The 19,144-nt window shown below is 40.6% G+C and overlaps 1 protein-coding gene across 2 annotated transcripts in view; it reads right to left on the bottom strand.

Moving 5' to 3' along the window:
• LOC139557749 (voltage-dependent L-type calcium channel subunit beta-4-like) overlaps positions 1–8,211 on the bottom strand; it is a 46,254-nt gene extending 38,043 nt beyond the window's left edge. For both annotated transcript variants that reach the window (XM_071372901.1, XM_071372902.1), the window contains exon 1: positions 7,672–8,211. In XM_071372901.1, coding sequence (XP_071229002.1) covers positions 7,672–7,710 — 39 coding nt within the window. In that variant the 5' untranslated portion in view covers positions 7,711–8,211. The remainder of the gene's footprint in view (positions 1–7,671) is intronic.
• Between the last annotated feature and the right edge of the window lie 10,933 nt (positions 8,212–19,144).

Genomic DNA, 19,144 nt, shown 5'->3' with positions numbered 1-19,144 from the left:
CTCGCTCTCCCTCTCCCTCTCTCTCTCTCCAAGACACAACCCTTTGCCACGTCATTAGGGCTCCTTTCTTTCCATCCCATCTTACACTCTTTTGTTCCTTTATCCCCCTCTCTCTTCTTCTTCATCGTCATTCTTTTACCTGTACTGTTATATTCTTAGTCACCCGGAGACTATTCCTCCGCAGCTTCTCAACATTGAACATATAAAGAGGAACGGACCAGTTCGATAGGCCGTATTTAGTTTTGTTACAGTAATGCCACATTGTGTGGCTAATAGAAAGGCCTTTCTATTCTCATTCTATCATTTTAGTATAAAAAATAAGTATGTATATTCAGATCCTTTGTTACTGTAAGATAATCAGAGTTCATTACAGTGTTGTTTAATGAGAGAACCGTACAGTTAGAACTGTTAGTGAGGGAGGTGCATTCTCAAACAACTATTATTTGCCACTGTTATGTTCTGAACAAACAGCGTAATAACTCAAACAGACGACTAGAAAAAGCTCAAACCAAGTTTATTCACCAACTGGGTCATACAGCTGCAAAGACAAGACATGATTACACAAGCACATATATTTATAACCTCCTACTAGGCGGAGTGGACTCCTTACACATCTAGACAGCCAATACATCTGTGTTGCTAGTCAGGAACTTAATTGGTTCCTCTCACTGGTGTAGTCATGGCCCTGCCTGATTCTAGAGCCTTTCATGGGCGTGAACGTGTGTGTGTGTGAGATAGGACTGTAGTAGGGGGGTCGTTGTGGTGGACCCCTCTGCCCCCCCCCCAGAAGTTTCTTCTCACTTCATCTGTTGACTTGACCTCGAGCCGAATTCCTCGCTCCTCCCTAGTTCCTCAGCTGGCCTGCCTTATCAGAGACTAACTGTTGCCCTCCGGCTCCCTCCTTAGGAACATGGAACAGAATATGACCTTTCTGCACTTCCCCTTGTCTCACTCAGTAACTTTCCATACACCAAGTTCCTATCCACCCTTCATTGACCCCAACCTATACATTCCTTATACATAATAAGTTCTAGTATGGTAACATTAATACGCATATTTCAAGCTAGAATACAACACCACAAACATATCCCAAACATATCCCCAAGGATCAATTAAAATCAAGTGTGAAAGTAAGTAGGTAAGCAGGCACCAGTCAATAAATCAATCAAATGTATGTTATAAAGCCCCTTTTACATCAGCAGTTGTCACAAAGTGCTTTATAGACACCCATCTAAACCCCCAAACAGCAAGCACTGCAGAGGCAAAGGCACAGTGGTTAGGAAAAACAATATACCAGTTTCACTGGAACAGCCTTCCATCAAACTATGTACAAGTACCAGACACAAGAACCAAAGACACAAGTTAGCAGCAAAACCACTAGCACAGCCACTTGAAACTCTTCTCACAAACCTCTCCTAACCACTGTGGAGTTGAATGGCCAAACTGTATGAAGTAAAGGACAAGACAGGAGACAGTGTGGTGGTGGTAGGGAGATGGAAGAGTCAGGCTCCCCAGTGTGTGTGTGTGTGTGTGTGTGTGTGTGTGTGTGTGTGTGTGTGTGTGTGTGTGTGTGTGTGTGTGTGTGTGTGTGTGTGTGTGTGTGTGTGTGTGTGTGTGTGTGTGTGTGTGTGTGTGTGTGTGTGTGTGTGTGTGTGCTCTGTTCTTTGGATGTCACAGCTGGCTGTACACTGACAGGCCCTCCGTTGCGCTACCATGTCAGGGGCCCGTGTGTGTGTGTGTTCTAGGGAACACAACCGAGAACAGTCAATCCCTCAACTCAACAATCCCACTGAGCCTGTTGCTACGCTTCACACACACACACGCACACGCACGCACGCACGCACGCACGCACGCACGCACGCACGCACGCACGCACGCACGCACACACACACACACACACACACACACACACACACACACACACACACACACACACACACACACACACACACACACACACACACACACACACACACACACACTTCATTTGAACATTTCCACAACTCCATACGGTGTAAAATCCACAACAAACGTCCTAGTGAACCAAGATGGCACCAATTGACGTCATAGCTTACATTTAAGACTGAAGAAGTCTATGAGAAATTTCCAGTGAAGTTTAAGATTCATAATTTATAGAGCAGGTTGCTGGAAAGGAAGAGAAGAGAGTAGGGGAACAGACATTTGAATTCCGTATGAACAGTATGATGTGAATAAAACATGAACAAAGGGCTTAAAAGCTAAACTCCCTCCACAATGTTTTGCACTCAGAGAGAAAGAGAGAGAGAGAAAGAGAGAGTGGGGGAGACGGAGAGAAATAGATGACTCCCTGTCTCTGGGTTGGCAGTGAATTCCCATGCTGTGAGCTGCACCTAATCATTTTTATTAATTTGTTTACATAGATTTTATTTGACTTTCCCAATGACAACAAAATCATTACAGCAAAAAAAATAAAAATAGAAAAACATCAGAAAAAGAACAGGAAGTAGATACAGTACAATATACTGTACAAGATAAGTATACAATTACAGTATTGAATTGTTACCAAGGTATATTTACTTAACCAGGTCATCCTGGTTTGTGAACGTTATCCATTTCTCCCCTTTGCTTTCAAATACAGGTGTTTACAAGTCTTAAGGCATATGTCAAGCTTTCCATAATAAAGATTTGTTTTACTATACTTTGCAATTCTTCAGATTTTGGGGCTTCTTTATACCAATTCCTGGTAATTGATTTTTTACGAGCAGCAAGGAAAACTTGAATCAAGTACCTATCACTGCACATTCACTAAAGCATTTCAGTGCAGATATCTGTCAGCAGACCTGGGATCAAATACTATTTGAAATCATTTCAAATACTTAAGCTGGGCTTGATTGAGCTTGCCTGGCGCAACTGAACCAATAGTATAGTTACAAAACTGCAAACCCCACCCATCTGGCACTCCAGACAGGCAAAAGCAAAAGCTAAAAGTATTTGAAAGATTTCAAATTGTTTTTTTTATCCCAGATCTATCAGTCCCTTTCTGTCTGTCCCATGAACCATCTGTGAGTGTGTGTACAGTGTACAATACCAGTCAAAAGTTTGGACACACCTACTCATTCAAGGGTTTTTCTTTATTTTTACTATTTTCTACATTGTAGAATAATAATGATGGAATAGAATCATGTAGTAACCATGAAAGTGTTAAACAAATCAAAACACTGTATATTTTATATTTTAGATTCTTCAAAGTAGCCACCCTTTGCCTTGATGGCAGCTTTGCACACTCTTGGCATTCTCTTATCCAGCTTCACCTGGAATGCTTTTCCAACAGTCTTGAAGGGGTTCCCACATATGCTGAGCACTTGTTGGCTGCTTTTCCTTAACTCCAACTCATCCCAAACCATCTCAATTGGGTTGAGGTTGGGTGATTGTGGAGGCCAGATATCAGGTATGAAGGTATGACCCAGATGCAGACACGTCAAATTAACAATGGTTTAATAATCCAACAGGGGAAGGCAATAGACAGGTCAAGGCAGGCAGAGGACAATAATCCAGAGGTGGGCAAAGTTACAGGTCGGCAGGCAGGCTTGGGGTCAGGGGCAGGGAGAGTGGTCAGGCAGGTGGGCTCAGAGTCAGGACAGGCAAGGGTCAAAACCAGGAGAGCGAGAAAAAGAGAGACTGGGAAAAGGAGGAGCTGAGAACAAAAACGCTGGTTGATGCCACCTGGCATCCTACCTGGGCGCATACCTGGTTGACCGGGGTGCCGGTGGTGGAATTCGGTTGATGAGGGCTGGGTCCAGAATGTCTCTAGCGGGGACCCAGCACCTCTCCTCTTGGCCATAACCCTCCCAGTCAACCAGGTACTAGAAACTCCTGCCCCGTGGGCGTACACCGTGTACGCCGGATGGCCATCGATGACACTGGAGGTGTGTTGGGTAATTGTCCTGTTGAAAAACAAATGATAGTCCCACTAAGTGCAAACCAGATAGGATGGTGTATCGCTCCAGAATGCTGTGGTAGCCATGCTGGTTAAGTGTGCTTTGAATTAATCACTGACAGTGTCACCAGCAAAGCACCCCCACATCATCACACCTCCTCCTCCATGCTTCACGTTGGGAACTACACATCTGTTCACCTACTCTGCGTCTCACAAAGACACGGCGGTTGGAACCAAAAATCATCAGACCAAAGGACAGATTTCCACCGGTCTAATGTTCATTGCTCGTGTTTCTTGGCCCAAGCAAGTCTCTTCTTCTTATTGGTGTCCTTAAGTAGTGGTTTCTTTGCTGCAATTCGACCATGAAGATCTGATTCATGCAGTCTCCTCTGAACAGTTGATGTTGAGATGTGTCTGTTACTTGAACTCTGTGAAGCATTAATTTGGGCTGACATTTCTGAGGCTGGTAACTCTAATGAACGTATCCTCTGCAGCAGAGGTAACTCTGGGCCTTCCTTTCCTGTGGCGGTCCTCATGAGAGCCAGTTTCATCATAGAGCTTGATGGTTTTTGAGACTGCACTTGAAGAAACTTTCTTGACATTTTCCGGATTGACTGACCTTCATGTCTTAAAGTAATGATAGACTCTCTTTTCTCTTTGCTTATTTGAGCTGTTCTTGACATAATATGGACTTGGTCTTTTTCCAAATAGGGCTTTCTTCTGTATACCACCCATACCTTGTCACAACACAACTGATTGGCTCAAACACATTAAGAAGGAAAGAAATTCCACAAATTAACCTGTTAATTGAAATGCATTCCAGGTGGCAACCTCATGAAGCTGGTTGAGAGAATGCCAAGAGTGTTTAACACTTTGTTGGTTACTACATGATTCCATATGTGTTATTCGATAGTTTTGATGTCTTCACTATTATTCTACAATGTAGAAAATAGTACAAATAAAGAAAAACCCTTGAATGAGTAGGTGTGTCCAAACTTTTGACTGGTACTGTATGTTGATGTTGGGGTGGTGCTGAGAGGATGAATATAAAGTAGACATTTTTAGAAATGTCCCTTTAAGGGCGCTCTGGAAAGAATGGATGTTCTTAGAATGTACTCATTGAGAACTGAAGCATACAGCGATGTGGATCAGTGCAGGCTGCTGAGGGGAGGATTATTCTACAATGTATAAATTTGTAAAAAATAAAGAAAAACCCTTGAATGAGTAGGTGTATCCAAACTTTTGACTGGTACTGTGTGTGTGTGTGTGTGTGTGTGTGTGTGTGTGTGTGTGTGTGTGTGTGTGTGTGTGTGTGTGTGTGCGTGCGTGCGTGCGTGCGTGCGTGCGTGCGTGCGTGCGTGCGTGCGTGCGTGCGTGCGTGCGTGCGTGCGTGCGTGCGTGCCGTGCGTGCGTATGAACGCCTGCGTGCACACACGCATATGTGTTTGTGTGTGTGTCAGTCCATCAGTCTGTCTGTCCCATTAACCATCTCTGCAGAACTGGTTCTAGTGCATTATGGATGAGACATCTATTTCAAGGCACAGAGTTGAGGGTGGAGGGTGCTGCGTTCTGACTTCTGGGTGGAGGGAAATGGCACCGACCTGCCTGCTGATTGGTTGCCAAGCTCCCTTGAGGATCAGGAGGAACTCTAGTTCAGTAGATTAGACTGAGACATTACAGCAGGTACAGTGGTTACGTCCCACATGGCACCCTATTCCCTATGGGCTCTGGTCAAAAGTAGAGAGCAAATGGCACCCTATTCCCTATGGGCCCTGGTCAAAAGTAGAGAGCAAATGGCACCCTATTCCCTATGGGCTCTGGTCAAAAGTAGAGAGCAAATGGCACCCTATTCCCTATGGGCTCTGGTCAAAAGTAGAGCGCAAATGGCACCCTATTCCCTATGGGCTCTGGTCAAACGTAGAGAGCAAATGGCACCCTATTCCCTATGGGCTCTGGTCAAAAGTAGAGAGCAAATGGCACCCTATTCCCTATGGGCTCTGGTCAAAAGTAGAGAGCAAATGGTACCCTATTCCCTATGGGCTCTGGTCAAACGTAGAGAGCAAATGGCACCCTATTCCCTATGGGCTCTGGTCAAAAGTACAGAGCAAATGGCACCCTATTCCCTATGGGCTCTGGTCAAAAGTAGAGAGCAAATGGCACCCTATTCCCTATGGGCTCTGGTCAAAAGTAGAGAGCAAATGGCACCCTATTCCCTATGGGCTCTGGTCAAACGTAGAGAGCAAATGGCACCCTATTCCCTATGGGCTCTGGTCAAAAGTACAGAGCAAATGGCACCCTATTCCCTATGGGCTCTGGTCAAAAGTGGTCATAAGGTGCCATTTGGGACGCAAACTGAGATGTTACAAGACAGGTACAGCTTGTGTTGGTGAAAGTGGCATGGAGTGGCAGGAGGAAGGCAACTGGGTGTTAGGGTGGGTGAGTGATGAGTGAGTGAATATGAGTGAGTGAGTGATTGAATGAGTGAGTGAGTGAGTGAGTGAATGAATGATAAGTGAGTGAATGAGTGAGTGCCCACAGCTGGCATGCAAGTAATCATCAATCCGGCGCGCAGCTGTGCCCGACCCCAATCATAATGTCCATGGTCAATTCAATCATAATGCCCATGGTCAATTTGGTTTGACATGCAATGTTCCTACGGGGCTAGTAAGGGACCATCAGTAAACTACACAATGTACATGGGATAATATTTTAAAATGTCAATAGCTCCAAATTATAAAGTTTGGGGTCACGACAGTATCCCCATAGAGACAGTATCCCCACAGAGAGGTATCCCCACAGAGATGTATCCCCACAGAGACAGTATCCCCACAGAGACAGTATCCCCACAGAGACAGTATCCCCACAGAGACAGTATCCCCACAGAGACAGTATCCCCATAGAGACAGTATCCCCACAGAGATGTATCCCCACAGAGACAGTATCCCCACAGAGACAGTATCCCCACAGAGACAGTATCCCCACAGAGACAGTATCCCCACAGATACAGTATCCCCAAAGAGACAGTATCCCCACAGAGACAGTATCCCCACAGAGACAGTATCCCCACAGAGACAGTATCCCCACAGATACAGTATCCCCAAAGAGACAGTATCCCCACAGAGACAGTATCCCCAAAGAGACAGTATCCCCACAGAGAGAGTATCCCCACAGAGACAGTATCCCCACAGAGACAGTATCCCCACAGAGACAGTATCCCCACAGAGACAGTATCACCCAGTGAGATGATAGAAGACAGATGTAGAAGACAGATGAATAGATTAATGAAATATGAAATAAAACAGATTGTCATCTGTTGCTGTTTGGCTATAATCTCCAACCATTAACTCACCTAATCTTCAACCCACTTTGTTTATGTTTAATGCATAAGAGACAATAAATACACTTTAATGCGTCAAATGGTAGGATAGCCTACTTCTTGTTTGTACATTAGGCATGAGACTGTATGCATAGTCCCACTTGTCTATTGTCAAATACACTGTAATGATAATTGAAGAAACAACACTCCCATAACTATCCATCTCAAGGCTCGACCGCACAAACCAAGGTTCCCCATGACGTTAAACCGAAACCGTTTCGCACAACGGACATGCGCTTGCATTATTTACCGCTGCTCTCCTTTCTGTCAGAAATGTATACAATGTGAAGAATTTTTGCATAGGTTACCCTTGTGTGGTTATTCTTTTGTCCCTCCATAAAAAAACACCCAAAAGCCAATAGAAAAATACAAAACTAACCTCGTTCAGCAGAAAGACGTTTGAATTTGTCAGGGACATCCAAAACAATTTAGTGACATCTCCAACCGTCAACCTCGTTCGCCTCAGTCCAACTTCAGTAAAGAATCTACAGTTTGATGACAACAACCAAGAAGGGAACAATCGTAACCCTGTCGATACATTTTCTCCTAGAATAACAGAGAATGTGTTAGAAGATATCCTTCGTGATATCCTTCGTGATCCTTCGGTTCAAATTCCTCTATCTTCGTATGTTGATCATTGAATCATGATCAATTATATCTTAGCCTTCAAAGTCTGATGCACTGGCTACAAGGATGAATACATTTCCCCTGTCTCAATAAATAATGTAAGAACTGCACTTTTCACATCTCCATAATGATTAATTTGGATTCAATGGGGATTGATTCGGTCTCCCTTTTTGAATGGGGTTAGATTCCATCTATAGGTCATAGGGATCCTCTAAATAAAAGGATAAAAGGCTGTCGTGTGAATGCCATGCTGTATTTGAATAGATTCTATTTACTGTTGTTGTTGTCTTAATGTGATTTGTTCTTCTGCAGTGGTGACTCATGTTCACCAAGGGAACTCCACCCACGTCAGCGAATTCTGGTGCGTGCGACTCATTTCAATCCAAAATGAATGAGGGATGCAAGTCATCATAGGAGGCTATGGGTGCAACAGGGGCTGCACAGGTGCGATTATTGACAGTAGCCAGTAACCTGCATTGTCTAAATCACAAGCTACTGGCATATTTCCTGTAGGTATGACAAATGACAGGAAAAGCAGACATTTCTCGGCTACTGTATAATTGTCAAAAAAAAACTGTAATTGTCAAAATGTAATTTCATTCATATTGGTGTAACTATACAGCAGCATTCACGATGCATCCTGAGCCCTCTGTGTACTGATACATTTTCTCCATTCATCTCATAATGTAATCATAGGGATAGGATTAGACTATAACAGAATGTATACTGAACAAAAATATAAAAGCAACATGCAACAATTTCAAAGATTTTACTGAAATAAAGTTCATATAAGGAAATCAGTCAATAGAAAGAAATTCATTAACCGGTATCTATGGATTTCACATGACTAGGAATGCAGATATGCATCTATTGGTCACAGATACCATGTAAAAAAAAGTAGGGGCTTGGATAGAAAAAACTCAGTATCTGGTGTGACCACCATTTGCATCATGCAGCGCGACACATCTCCTTCGCATAGAGTTGATCAGGCTGTTGATTGTGGCCTGTAGAATGTTGTCCCACTCCTCTTCAATGGCTATGCGAAGTTGCTGGATATTGGCGGGAACTGGAACGCGCTGTCTTATACGTGAATCCAGAGCATCCCAAACATGCTCAACGTGGCGTTTCTGGTGAATTTGCAGGCCACTGAAAAACTGGGACGTTTTCAGCTTCCAGGAATTGTGTACAGATCCTTGCAACATGGGGCCATGCATTATCATGCTGAATCATGAGGTGTTGGCGGCATATGAATGGCACGACAATGGGCCTCAGGATCTCGTCATGGTATCTCTGTGCATTCAAATTGCCATCGTTAAAATGCAATTGTGTAAACACTTTACATGTGTTTATATATTTTTTCAGTTTATTATGAGTGGCAGGTAGCTTAGCGGTTAAGAGTGTTGGGCCAGTAACCGAAAGCTCGCTGGTTTGAATCCTAAAGCCGACTAGGTGAAAAATCTGCCTATGTGCCCTTGAGCAAGGCACGTTGCCCTAATTGCTCAAGTAAGTCGCTCTCAATAAAAGCGTCTGCTAATTGACTAAAATGTATTATCATAACTTAACAACTAGTGCTCATTTCTTTTGATTTGCCTATGTTGTGGACTCAGTTATTGAAGATGTACTTACTAAGCAAATGTATATCAGCAGGCTTTTTCTGCTGATACAAGTATACATGAAAACGTTACAGGGGAATTCTTCCCTTGAGAGCTGTTTCCCAACAATGCAGTGATAATAATAACATAAATAATATAGATAATAATAATATAGATAATAATAATATGGATAATAATGATATAGATAATAATAATAATAATATAGATAATAATAATATAGATAATATAGATAACAATAATATAGATAATAATAATATAGAAAATAATAATATAGATAATAATAATATTGATAATAATAATATAGATAATAAAAATATAGAAAAATATAGATAATAAAAATATAGATAATATAGATAATAATAATATAGATAAGACTAATTTAGATGATATAGACAATAATAATATAGATAATAATAATATAGATAATAATAATATAGAAAATATAGATAATAATAATATTGATAATATAGATAACAATAATACAGATAATAATAATATAGATAATAATAATAATATAGATGTTATAGATAATAATAATAATATAGATAATAATAATATAGATGATATATATAATAATAATATAGATAATAATAATAATAATAATATAGATACTAATAATATTGATAATATAGATAATAATAATATAAAAAATAATATAGATAAGACTAATTTAGATAATATAGACAATAATAATATAGATAATAATAATATAGATAATAATAATATAGAAAATATAGATAATAATAATATTGATAATATAGATAACAATAATACAGATAATAATAATATAGATAATAATAATAATATAGATGTTATAGATAATAATAATAATATAGATAATAATAATATAGATGATATATATAATAATAATATAGATAATAATAATAATAATAATAATATAGATAATAATTATATAGATAATAATAATATAGGTAATAATAATATAGATAATAATATTAATATAGATAAAATCGATAATAATAATATAGATACTAATAATATTGATAATATAGATAATAATAATATAAATAATAATATAGATAATAATAATAATGATAATATAGATAATAATAATATAGATAATAATAATATAAATAATCATATAGATATTAATAATATACATAATAATAATATAGATAATCATAAAATATATAATAATAATATACATAATCATAATATAGATAATAATAATATAGATAATCATAATATAGATAATAATAGAAAATACAATTTTAAAAAATACAAGAAAAACCACACAAGAACTAAGATGTGAGTTAGAAACACGAGAATGCAAGTACAGCATTTACAGGCCAGTGTCAGTACCTTGGTCAATGTGTAGGAGTACTGGGGTTGAGTGCTTGTATGATATATATGTAAACAGGGCTGAAAAGTGACTGGTAGCAGGAATATATCAGTACTTATGGTAATATACTAACGGCAATATATATATATATATATGTAAACATGTAAACATGTAAACAGGAGTAATTGTGACCAGTAGCAGGATAAATAGATAAATACTAATGGCAATCAATAATGGACAGCAGTGTAATGGAGTAATACAGTTGAAGTCGGAAGTTTACATACACCATAGCCAAATACATTTAAACTCAGTTTTTCATAATTCCTGACATTTAATCAGAGATAAAATTCCCTGTCTTAGGTCAGTTAGGATCACCACTTTATTTTAAGAATGTGAAATGTCAGAATGATAGTAGAGAGAATGATTTATTTCAGCTTTTATTTCTTTCATCACATTCCCAGTGGGTCAGAAGTTTACATATACTCAATTAGTATTTGGTAGCATTGCCTTTAAATTGTTTAACTTGGGTCAAACGTTTCAGGTAGCCTTCCACAAGCTTCCCACAAAACATTGGGTGAATTTTGGCCCATTCCTCCTGACAGAGCTGGTGTAACTGAGTCAGGTTTGTAGGCCTCCTTGCTCGCACACACTTTTTCAGTTCTGCCCACACATTTGCTATAGGATTGAAGTCAGGGCTTTGTGATGGCCACTCCAATACGTTTACTTAAAAAAAATCTTTAAGCCATTTTTCCACAACTTTGGAAGTATGCTTTGGGTCATTGTCCATTTGGAAGACCCATTTGCGACCAAGCTTTAACTTCCTGACTAATGTCTCGAGATGTTGCTTCAATACATCCACATAATTTCCCTTTCTCATGATGCCATCTATTTTGTGAAGATCACCAGTCCCTCCTGCAACAAATTACAACCACAACATGATGCTGCCACCCCCGTGCTTCACATTTGGGATGGTGTTCTTCGGCTTGCAAGCCCCCCTCTTTTTCATCCAAACATAACGATGGTCATTATGCCCAAACAGTTCTATTTTTGCTTCATCAGACCAGAGGACATTTCTCCAAAAAGTACAATCTTTGTCCCCATGTGCAGTTGCAAACCATAGTCTGGCTTCTAATGGCGGTTTTGGAGCAGTGGCTTCTTCCTTGCTGAGCGGCCTTTCAGGTTATGTCGATATAAGACTCGTTTTACTGTGGATATAGATACTTTTGTACCTGTTTCCTGCAGCATCTTCACAAGGTCCTTTGCTTTTGTTCTGGGATTGATTTGCACTTTTAACACAAAAGTATGTTCATCTCTAGGAGACAGAACGCGTCTCCTTCCTGAGCGGTATGACAGCTGCATGGTCCCATGGTGTTTATACTTGCATACTATTGTTTGTACAGATGAACGGTACCTTCAGGCGTTTGGAAATTGCTCCCAAGGATGAACCAGACTTGGAGGTCTCCAATTTTTTTTCTGAGGTCTTGATTTTCCCATGATGTCAAGCAAAGAGGAACTGAGTTTGAAGGTAGGCCTTGAAATACATCCACAGGTACACCTCCAATTGACTCAAATTGTGTCAATTAGCCTATCAGAAGCTTCTAAAGACATCATTTTCTGGAATTTTCCAAGCTGTTTAAAGGTACAGTCAACTTAGTATATGTAAACTTCTGACCCACTGGAATTGTGATACAGTGAATTATAAGTTAAATAATCTGTCTGTAAACAATTGTTGGAAAAATGACTTGTGTCATGCACAAAGTAGATGTCCTAACCGACTTGCCAAAACTATAGTTTGTTAACAACAAATTTGTGGAGTGGTTCAAAAACGAGTTTTAATGACTCCAACCTAAGTGTATGTAAACTTCCGTCTTCAACTGTATATCTAATCAATAATAATTATAGCTGCAGCGTAGGTTGTTCCTGTCACGTTCCTAACTTTATTTCCCTTGTTTTGTATTTATTTAGTATGGTCAGGGCGTGAGTTGGTGTGGGCAGTCTATGTTATTTGTTTCTATGTTTAGGTTTGTTCGTTTGGCCTAATATGGTTCTCAATCAGAGACAGGTGTTTGTCATTGTCTATGATTGGGAGCCATATTAAGGTAGGCTGTTTTCACTGGTTGTTTGTGGGTGATTGTTGCCGTGTCTGTGTTTTGTTCGCCACACGGTACTGTTTTCGTTCGTTTGTTCACGTCGTTTATTGTTTTGTATTTTGTCTAGTGTTTTTCGTCTTCGTTGCTATAATTAAAATATGTATTCAAACCACGCTGCGCTTTGGTCCGATCCTTGCTCCTCCTCAGACGAGGAGGAAGACGAGCGTTACAGTTCCTTAGTGGGTAGAGCCCTGTGGATGGGCATAGAGTCAGTGTAGGAGTGGACGAGCTGTAGTTGATAGCCATTTAACAGTCTTATGGCCAGGGGATAGAAACTGTTGGTCTGAGCCTTGATGCACCGGTACTGCCTGCTAGACGGTAGCATGGAGAACAGTCCACATCTCGGGTGGCTGAAGTCTTTGGCAATTGTTCAGGCCTTTCTCAGACACCGCCTGGCATGTCCATCCTGGATGGCTAGGAGGTCGACCCCAGTGATGTGCCGTCCGCACCACCCTCTGTAGGGCCTTCCAGTCGCGGGTGGTGCATTTGCCATACCAGACAGTGATACAACCAAACAGGATGCTCTCAATGGTGCAGCTGTGAAAGTTCCTGAGGATCTGAGGGGCCATGCCAAATTGTTTTAGCCTCCTGAGTGAGAAGAGGCGTTGCTGTGCCTTCTTCATGACTGTTCTGGTGTGAGAGGACCATGTTAAGTCATTGGTGATGTGGACACAGAGGAACTTGAAGCTCCTGACCCTCCACTGCAGCCCCCCCCCCCCCTCCCTGTAGGCTGTCTCAACGCCATTGGTGATCAGGCCTACCACCGTCATGTCATCAGCAAACTTGATGATGGAGTTGGAGTAATGCGTGGCCACATAGTCATAGGTAAAAAGGGAGTATAGGAGGGGGCTAAGCACACACCCCTGGGGGGCCCCCATGTTGAGGGTCAGCGTGGCAGAGGTGTTGTTGCCTACGCTCACCACCTGGGGCGTGCCTGTAAGGAAGTCCAGGATGCACATTGCACAAGCTGTTCTGTATGAATCTTTCCTACATTAAAGAACCTATAGGATTTTTCAGAACCCAAACATCTCTGAACCACCTTCCAGCTGTCTATTTCTTATCTTTCTACACAGATGGACATGGCTTGACTAGGAAGGATGCTGGTGTATTTATTGATTTATGCTCTGTTTGCAAGAAGTAGCGTACCCGGTTGGTGGGTGGGCCCAAACAATTATCTGTTTTAAAGCAATGTTTCTGCTGTTCTACACATTTTGCCATGAGGCTGAGAGAAAAGTTTGCTGTTTTAAAGCTAATTTCCTGCAATTCTACACAATTTGCCATGGGGCAGAGAGGAAATGTAGATTTTTTAAAAGCTAATTAAAACTAAAAATATAGGTGTGTGATTAATAATTAATGATTAATAAGACACTGGATCATGAGCTGTCTTGTTTGCTAAATGAACAAATGAAGTAGCAGGTGGCATGGTGCATACAGCAGTAGAAGCACAGTGACATATGCCTCAATGTGGTCATATTGGGGGTGTGACTTTCAGTTAGTTATTTTTGGTCACCCTTCCCATGAGAATCAATGTCATTGCAGTTAATCTGAATGCCATTCCAATGCACTGCTTGCTATGAATTCAATCTGATGGTGTTTGCATGTTTAGGTAAAAAAGACAAATGATGACCCGTTTGGAACATTGACAATTAGAGAGCATTAAAAAAAATATATATATATGTATATATATATAATCATTTTTTGCTCAATCTGATTGGGTGGGCATGGCTCCCCAGAGCCCACCTACACGGTTGTTTGCAAGGAAGGAGAGAACAGTGTGTAACTGTGTCCACTGACCTAAGTTAATGTGGGACGAGAAGAGGAGGGGGTGTGATACAGGTTAGTTTTCACTGTTCTGGCACTTTAGTAGGAATCCTGCTACGCTGTCCATTTTCACACTGATATCAACCAGTAAAGTCAAGTAATGCCAATGTCAAACAGACAAAAAAAGTCCATTTGAATCTAAATCTCTTCCTCTCTCCTTATTGCTCCTCTCTCTCTCACTTTCTTTCTGTTTCTGTTTCTGTCTCTGTCTCTGTCTCTCTCTCTGTCTCTCATTATAATAAAGACATGTCCACATTCAATCTATATACTCTCTGATGTGCCAAGACTGCTGGCTAGAACATAAGAGCATGTGGGGGTGGCTTTGTGTTTCCATGTGAGCAATTTGTCTGACAATGCCGCCCTTTGTTGGACTTTATCACTTACAACAGGTAGAACCAAAGCTCAGCTCACTGGCTGGAAGGAACATTGGGTGAATCTCAAAAGTCCCTCCTCCATTCCTTGCCTCCTTCTTAAAACGTCAGAAAGAAATGAGGAAAGCATTGGAGAAGATCCGATCTGTGGAGGAGAGAACAGAGATGAGAGGATGATTTACTTAGGCTAGTCTGTGAGGAGCATTAGATCATCATCAATGTCCCCTAGCTAGCCTAACACACTCTGGGGGACATTTCTCAAGTCCATTCCATGTGTATTTCAGTTCTTCTATCTCTGTTCATAGAGATCTTCTATAAACCCTTCATTCAAAATAGTTAATAAGAAGTTTAATAAAAAAAATAAAAACTTGGGATGTGCTATAGTTTATTACAGATTAATGAACTGTTCTAACACAATGGTTGAGACGATGACAAGCAAAGCCAAGCTCATTGCTGCTGGTTTCTGACTATGAATCTGAGCAATACGTTCTGATTGTAATATAGGGTAGGGTAAGCCTATGAGATATTGATCACAATGGACATTGACTGAGTCTTTTTCAGTATACCATTGTTTATCCCTGTAAATAATAACTTAAATGAAACACTAGATGGTGCTGAAAGACCTCTTCAATTGTTCTGTAGTTTAGGGAAAGCACAAATTCCTTTATGGAAACTCCCTACAGTGGAGTTCAATATAACTTTTCAATAGAAAAAGGGACAAGGTGTTGACCTAAACAGGTGGTAGACTGACATGAAAATGAAATGGAATTTAACTTGAAAATGTAGTTAGGCCCCCAATTTACTAAACAATATGTGTGTGTGTCTGCGTCGCCACTGTAGGCTAGGCTAAAATGGCTGCTCTGTAACAGAGCAGCCTGCGTTATACAGGCTACATAAGGCAATTCCCTCCCCATTACCATCTGGTCCAATAACAGGGCAAAAAGGTCTTCCCCAATAACGTGCCACCAATCAATAACAGTGTGCACCTGTGGTCAAGGATGCTGTTTGGCAGAGCTCGGGGAAACAGCTGATCGCATAACTGTGAGTTTGACATGTTTGTTGCTTGCTAAACCCAAACTTAACAAACCGAACTAAACAATGGCGGGCCATTTGGGTGAATAGCCTACATCCATTAGCCTATGCCTAGCATTGGAAAGTTGATGTAGCACATTACATGTTAGATTAATCAATTAAATGGTTATCTAGCAACAAGATAAGAGTTAGCAATCTAGCTGCGTATTTTGAGATCCCACTCCCCCTGGTGGTGAATTAGGCCCATGTAGAAGGCCTAGGCCAATAACACAGAAATATGTAGACAAATTCATCTCTAAAGAGCCCAAAATAAATCTGATAATTCTGGATCCTGTTTTGACAGTTTGCACATCAAAATATAAATCATGCATTCCCTTGATTTGTTAGATGAAATAGCTAAACATTTATTGAGTCACCATCGCAGTTGTCTAAAAGTTCCATTGTTTACGCAAATGGAAAGTAACTGTGTATTTATCATTATCAATATAATTTATTGTGATATAACTTTTTGTCCATATTTTCCCAGCTCAACTACACAGGTCATATTCAGGCACAAATGTTTTTGTCCATAATTAGGAGAATTAGCGCATTTAGAGACTAGATGCCCAAGTGATGGTGCTGGCTACAGTCTAGCTCTTCTTCGTTCTCAGTTGAAGAATTGACAACAGTGCAGCTGTTGTGTACAACAGTCCTGGTGCTCTATCTACATGTTAATCATGCTCGCTTGCAATACAGTTTTGGAAACCTTTGTAACTTTACTTTCATATTTTGCATTTGTACAATTATTTTGATGAGATGATTGTGGACTACAGGAAAAGGAGGACCGAGCACGCCCCCATTCTTATCGAAGGGGCTATAGTGGAGCAGGTTGAGATCTTCAAGTTCCTTGGTGTCCACATCACCAACAAACTAGAATGGTCCAAACACACTAAGACAGTCATGAAGAGGGCACGACAAAACCTATTCCCCCTCAGGAGACGGAAAAGATTTGGCATGGGTCCTCAGATCCTCAAAAGGTTCTACAGCTGCAACACCAAGAGCGTCCTGACTGGTTGCATCACTGCCTGGTACGGCAACTGCTCGGCCTCCGACCACAAGGCACTACAGAGGGTAGTGCATACGGTCCAGTTCAATACTGGGGCTAAGCTGCCTGTCATCCAGGACCTCTACACCAGGCAGTGTCAGAGGAAGGCCCTAAAAATTGTCAAAGACCCCAGCCACCCCAGTCATAGACTGTTCTCTCTGGCCTCAAGCGGTACCGGAGCGCCAAGTCTATGACCAAAAGGCTTCTCAACAGCTTTTACCCGACCTCCAACCCCTCTTTTATGCTGCTGCTACTATCTGTTTATCATCTATGCATAGTCACTTTAACTATACATTCATGTACATATTACTTCAATTAGCCCAACTAACCGGTGCCCCCGCACATTGACTCTGTACCGGTACTACCTGTATACAGCCTCCACATTGACTCTGTACCGGTACTACCTGTATATAGCCTCCACATTGACTCTGTACCGGTACCACCTGTATATAGCCTCCACATTGACTCTGTACCGGTACTACCTGTATACAGCCTCCACATTGACTCTGAACCGGTACCACCTGTATATAGCCTCCACATTGACTCTGTACCGGTACTACCTGTATACAGCCTCCACATAGACTCTGAACCGGTACCACCTGTATATAGCCTCACTACTGTCATTTTACTTTTTATTTTTTATTTACATATCTATTGTTTACCTAATACCTATGTGTTCCTTAAAAATTGCATTGTTGGTTAGGGCTTGTAAGTAAGCATTTCACTATAAGGTCTACCTACACCTGATGTATTCGGAGCACATGACAAATAAACTGATTTGATTTGATATGAAAGTAGAGGACTTTGTTCCGAGAGCCAGTTAACCTCTGGACATAGTAACCAACCTGGTTCAGGTTTAGATGGAGTATTCGGCTGTCTTAGCTACCAGAGCCAGTTAACCTCTGGACATAGTAACCAACCTGGTTCAGGTTTAGATGGAGTATTTGGCTGTCTTAGCTACCAGAGCCAGTTAACCTCTGGACATAGTAACCAACCTGGTTCAGGTTTAGATGGAGTATTTGGCTGTCTTAGCTACCAGAGCCAGTTAACCTCTGGACATAGTAACCAACCTGGTTCAGGTTTAGATGGAGTATTCGGCTGTCTTAGCTACCAGAGCCAGTTAACCTCTGAACATAATAACCAACTTGGTTGGTTTGCAATTCGTATTATTCTGTATGTAAATCCGAGACTCTCCATTTAGTATGATATGTTAAGTTTCGTATGGTATGTATTCATTTGTGGATGTTCATTACCCATGTTGTATGATATGTTACGAATTACAATTCGTATCATATGTTATGAATTTGCAAAAGTACTATATGTTACGAATTTGCTAAATATACTATATGTTAGGAATTTGCTAAACGTATGATATGTAACGAATTCTACGAATTTTACATTATGGGTTGGTTAGATAGGCTTGTTCTAACCCATCACTTTCTACTACATATAATAACACGATTAAATTATATCTTTACATTTATATATATAATATATAAGTCCAAAAATGGATGTAGCAACTACCGATTGCCCCTTTAAGTCTATCAAAAGTGTGCGAGTTTGAGCATGTGTCCATTAGGCCTATGGATATTTTATTTTTATCAGCATGAATTAGATTGAGCAATAATAATAAAAGCCCCACTTTTATTCCATAAACTGGGATCAGCACTATGCAGCTGTTGCAAGAACGCATTTTTCACTGGCTGTCCATAATGATTGATAGGCAGCTTAAACTTCTTGAATTCAACTATTATTGGGTTCAAATACACATTTAGATTTGTGAACAGCATCCACAACAACCATAATCCGTAAGGCTCCAATAGTTAAATGAGAGAGCAGCAGTGTGATTCA

Source organism: Salvelinus alpinus, chromosome 28, assembly GCF_045679555.1.
Source record: "Salvelinus alpinus chromosome 28, SLU_Salpinus.1, whole genome shotgun sequence".
Classification (NCBI taxonomy): domain Eukaryota; kingdom Metazoa; phylum Chordata; class Actinopteri; order Salmoniformes; family Salmonidae; genus Salvelinus; species Salvelinus alpinus.
The sequence above is the reverse complement of the archived record's forward strand: the minus strand, read 5'-3'. Positions and strand labels throughout refer to the sequence as shown.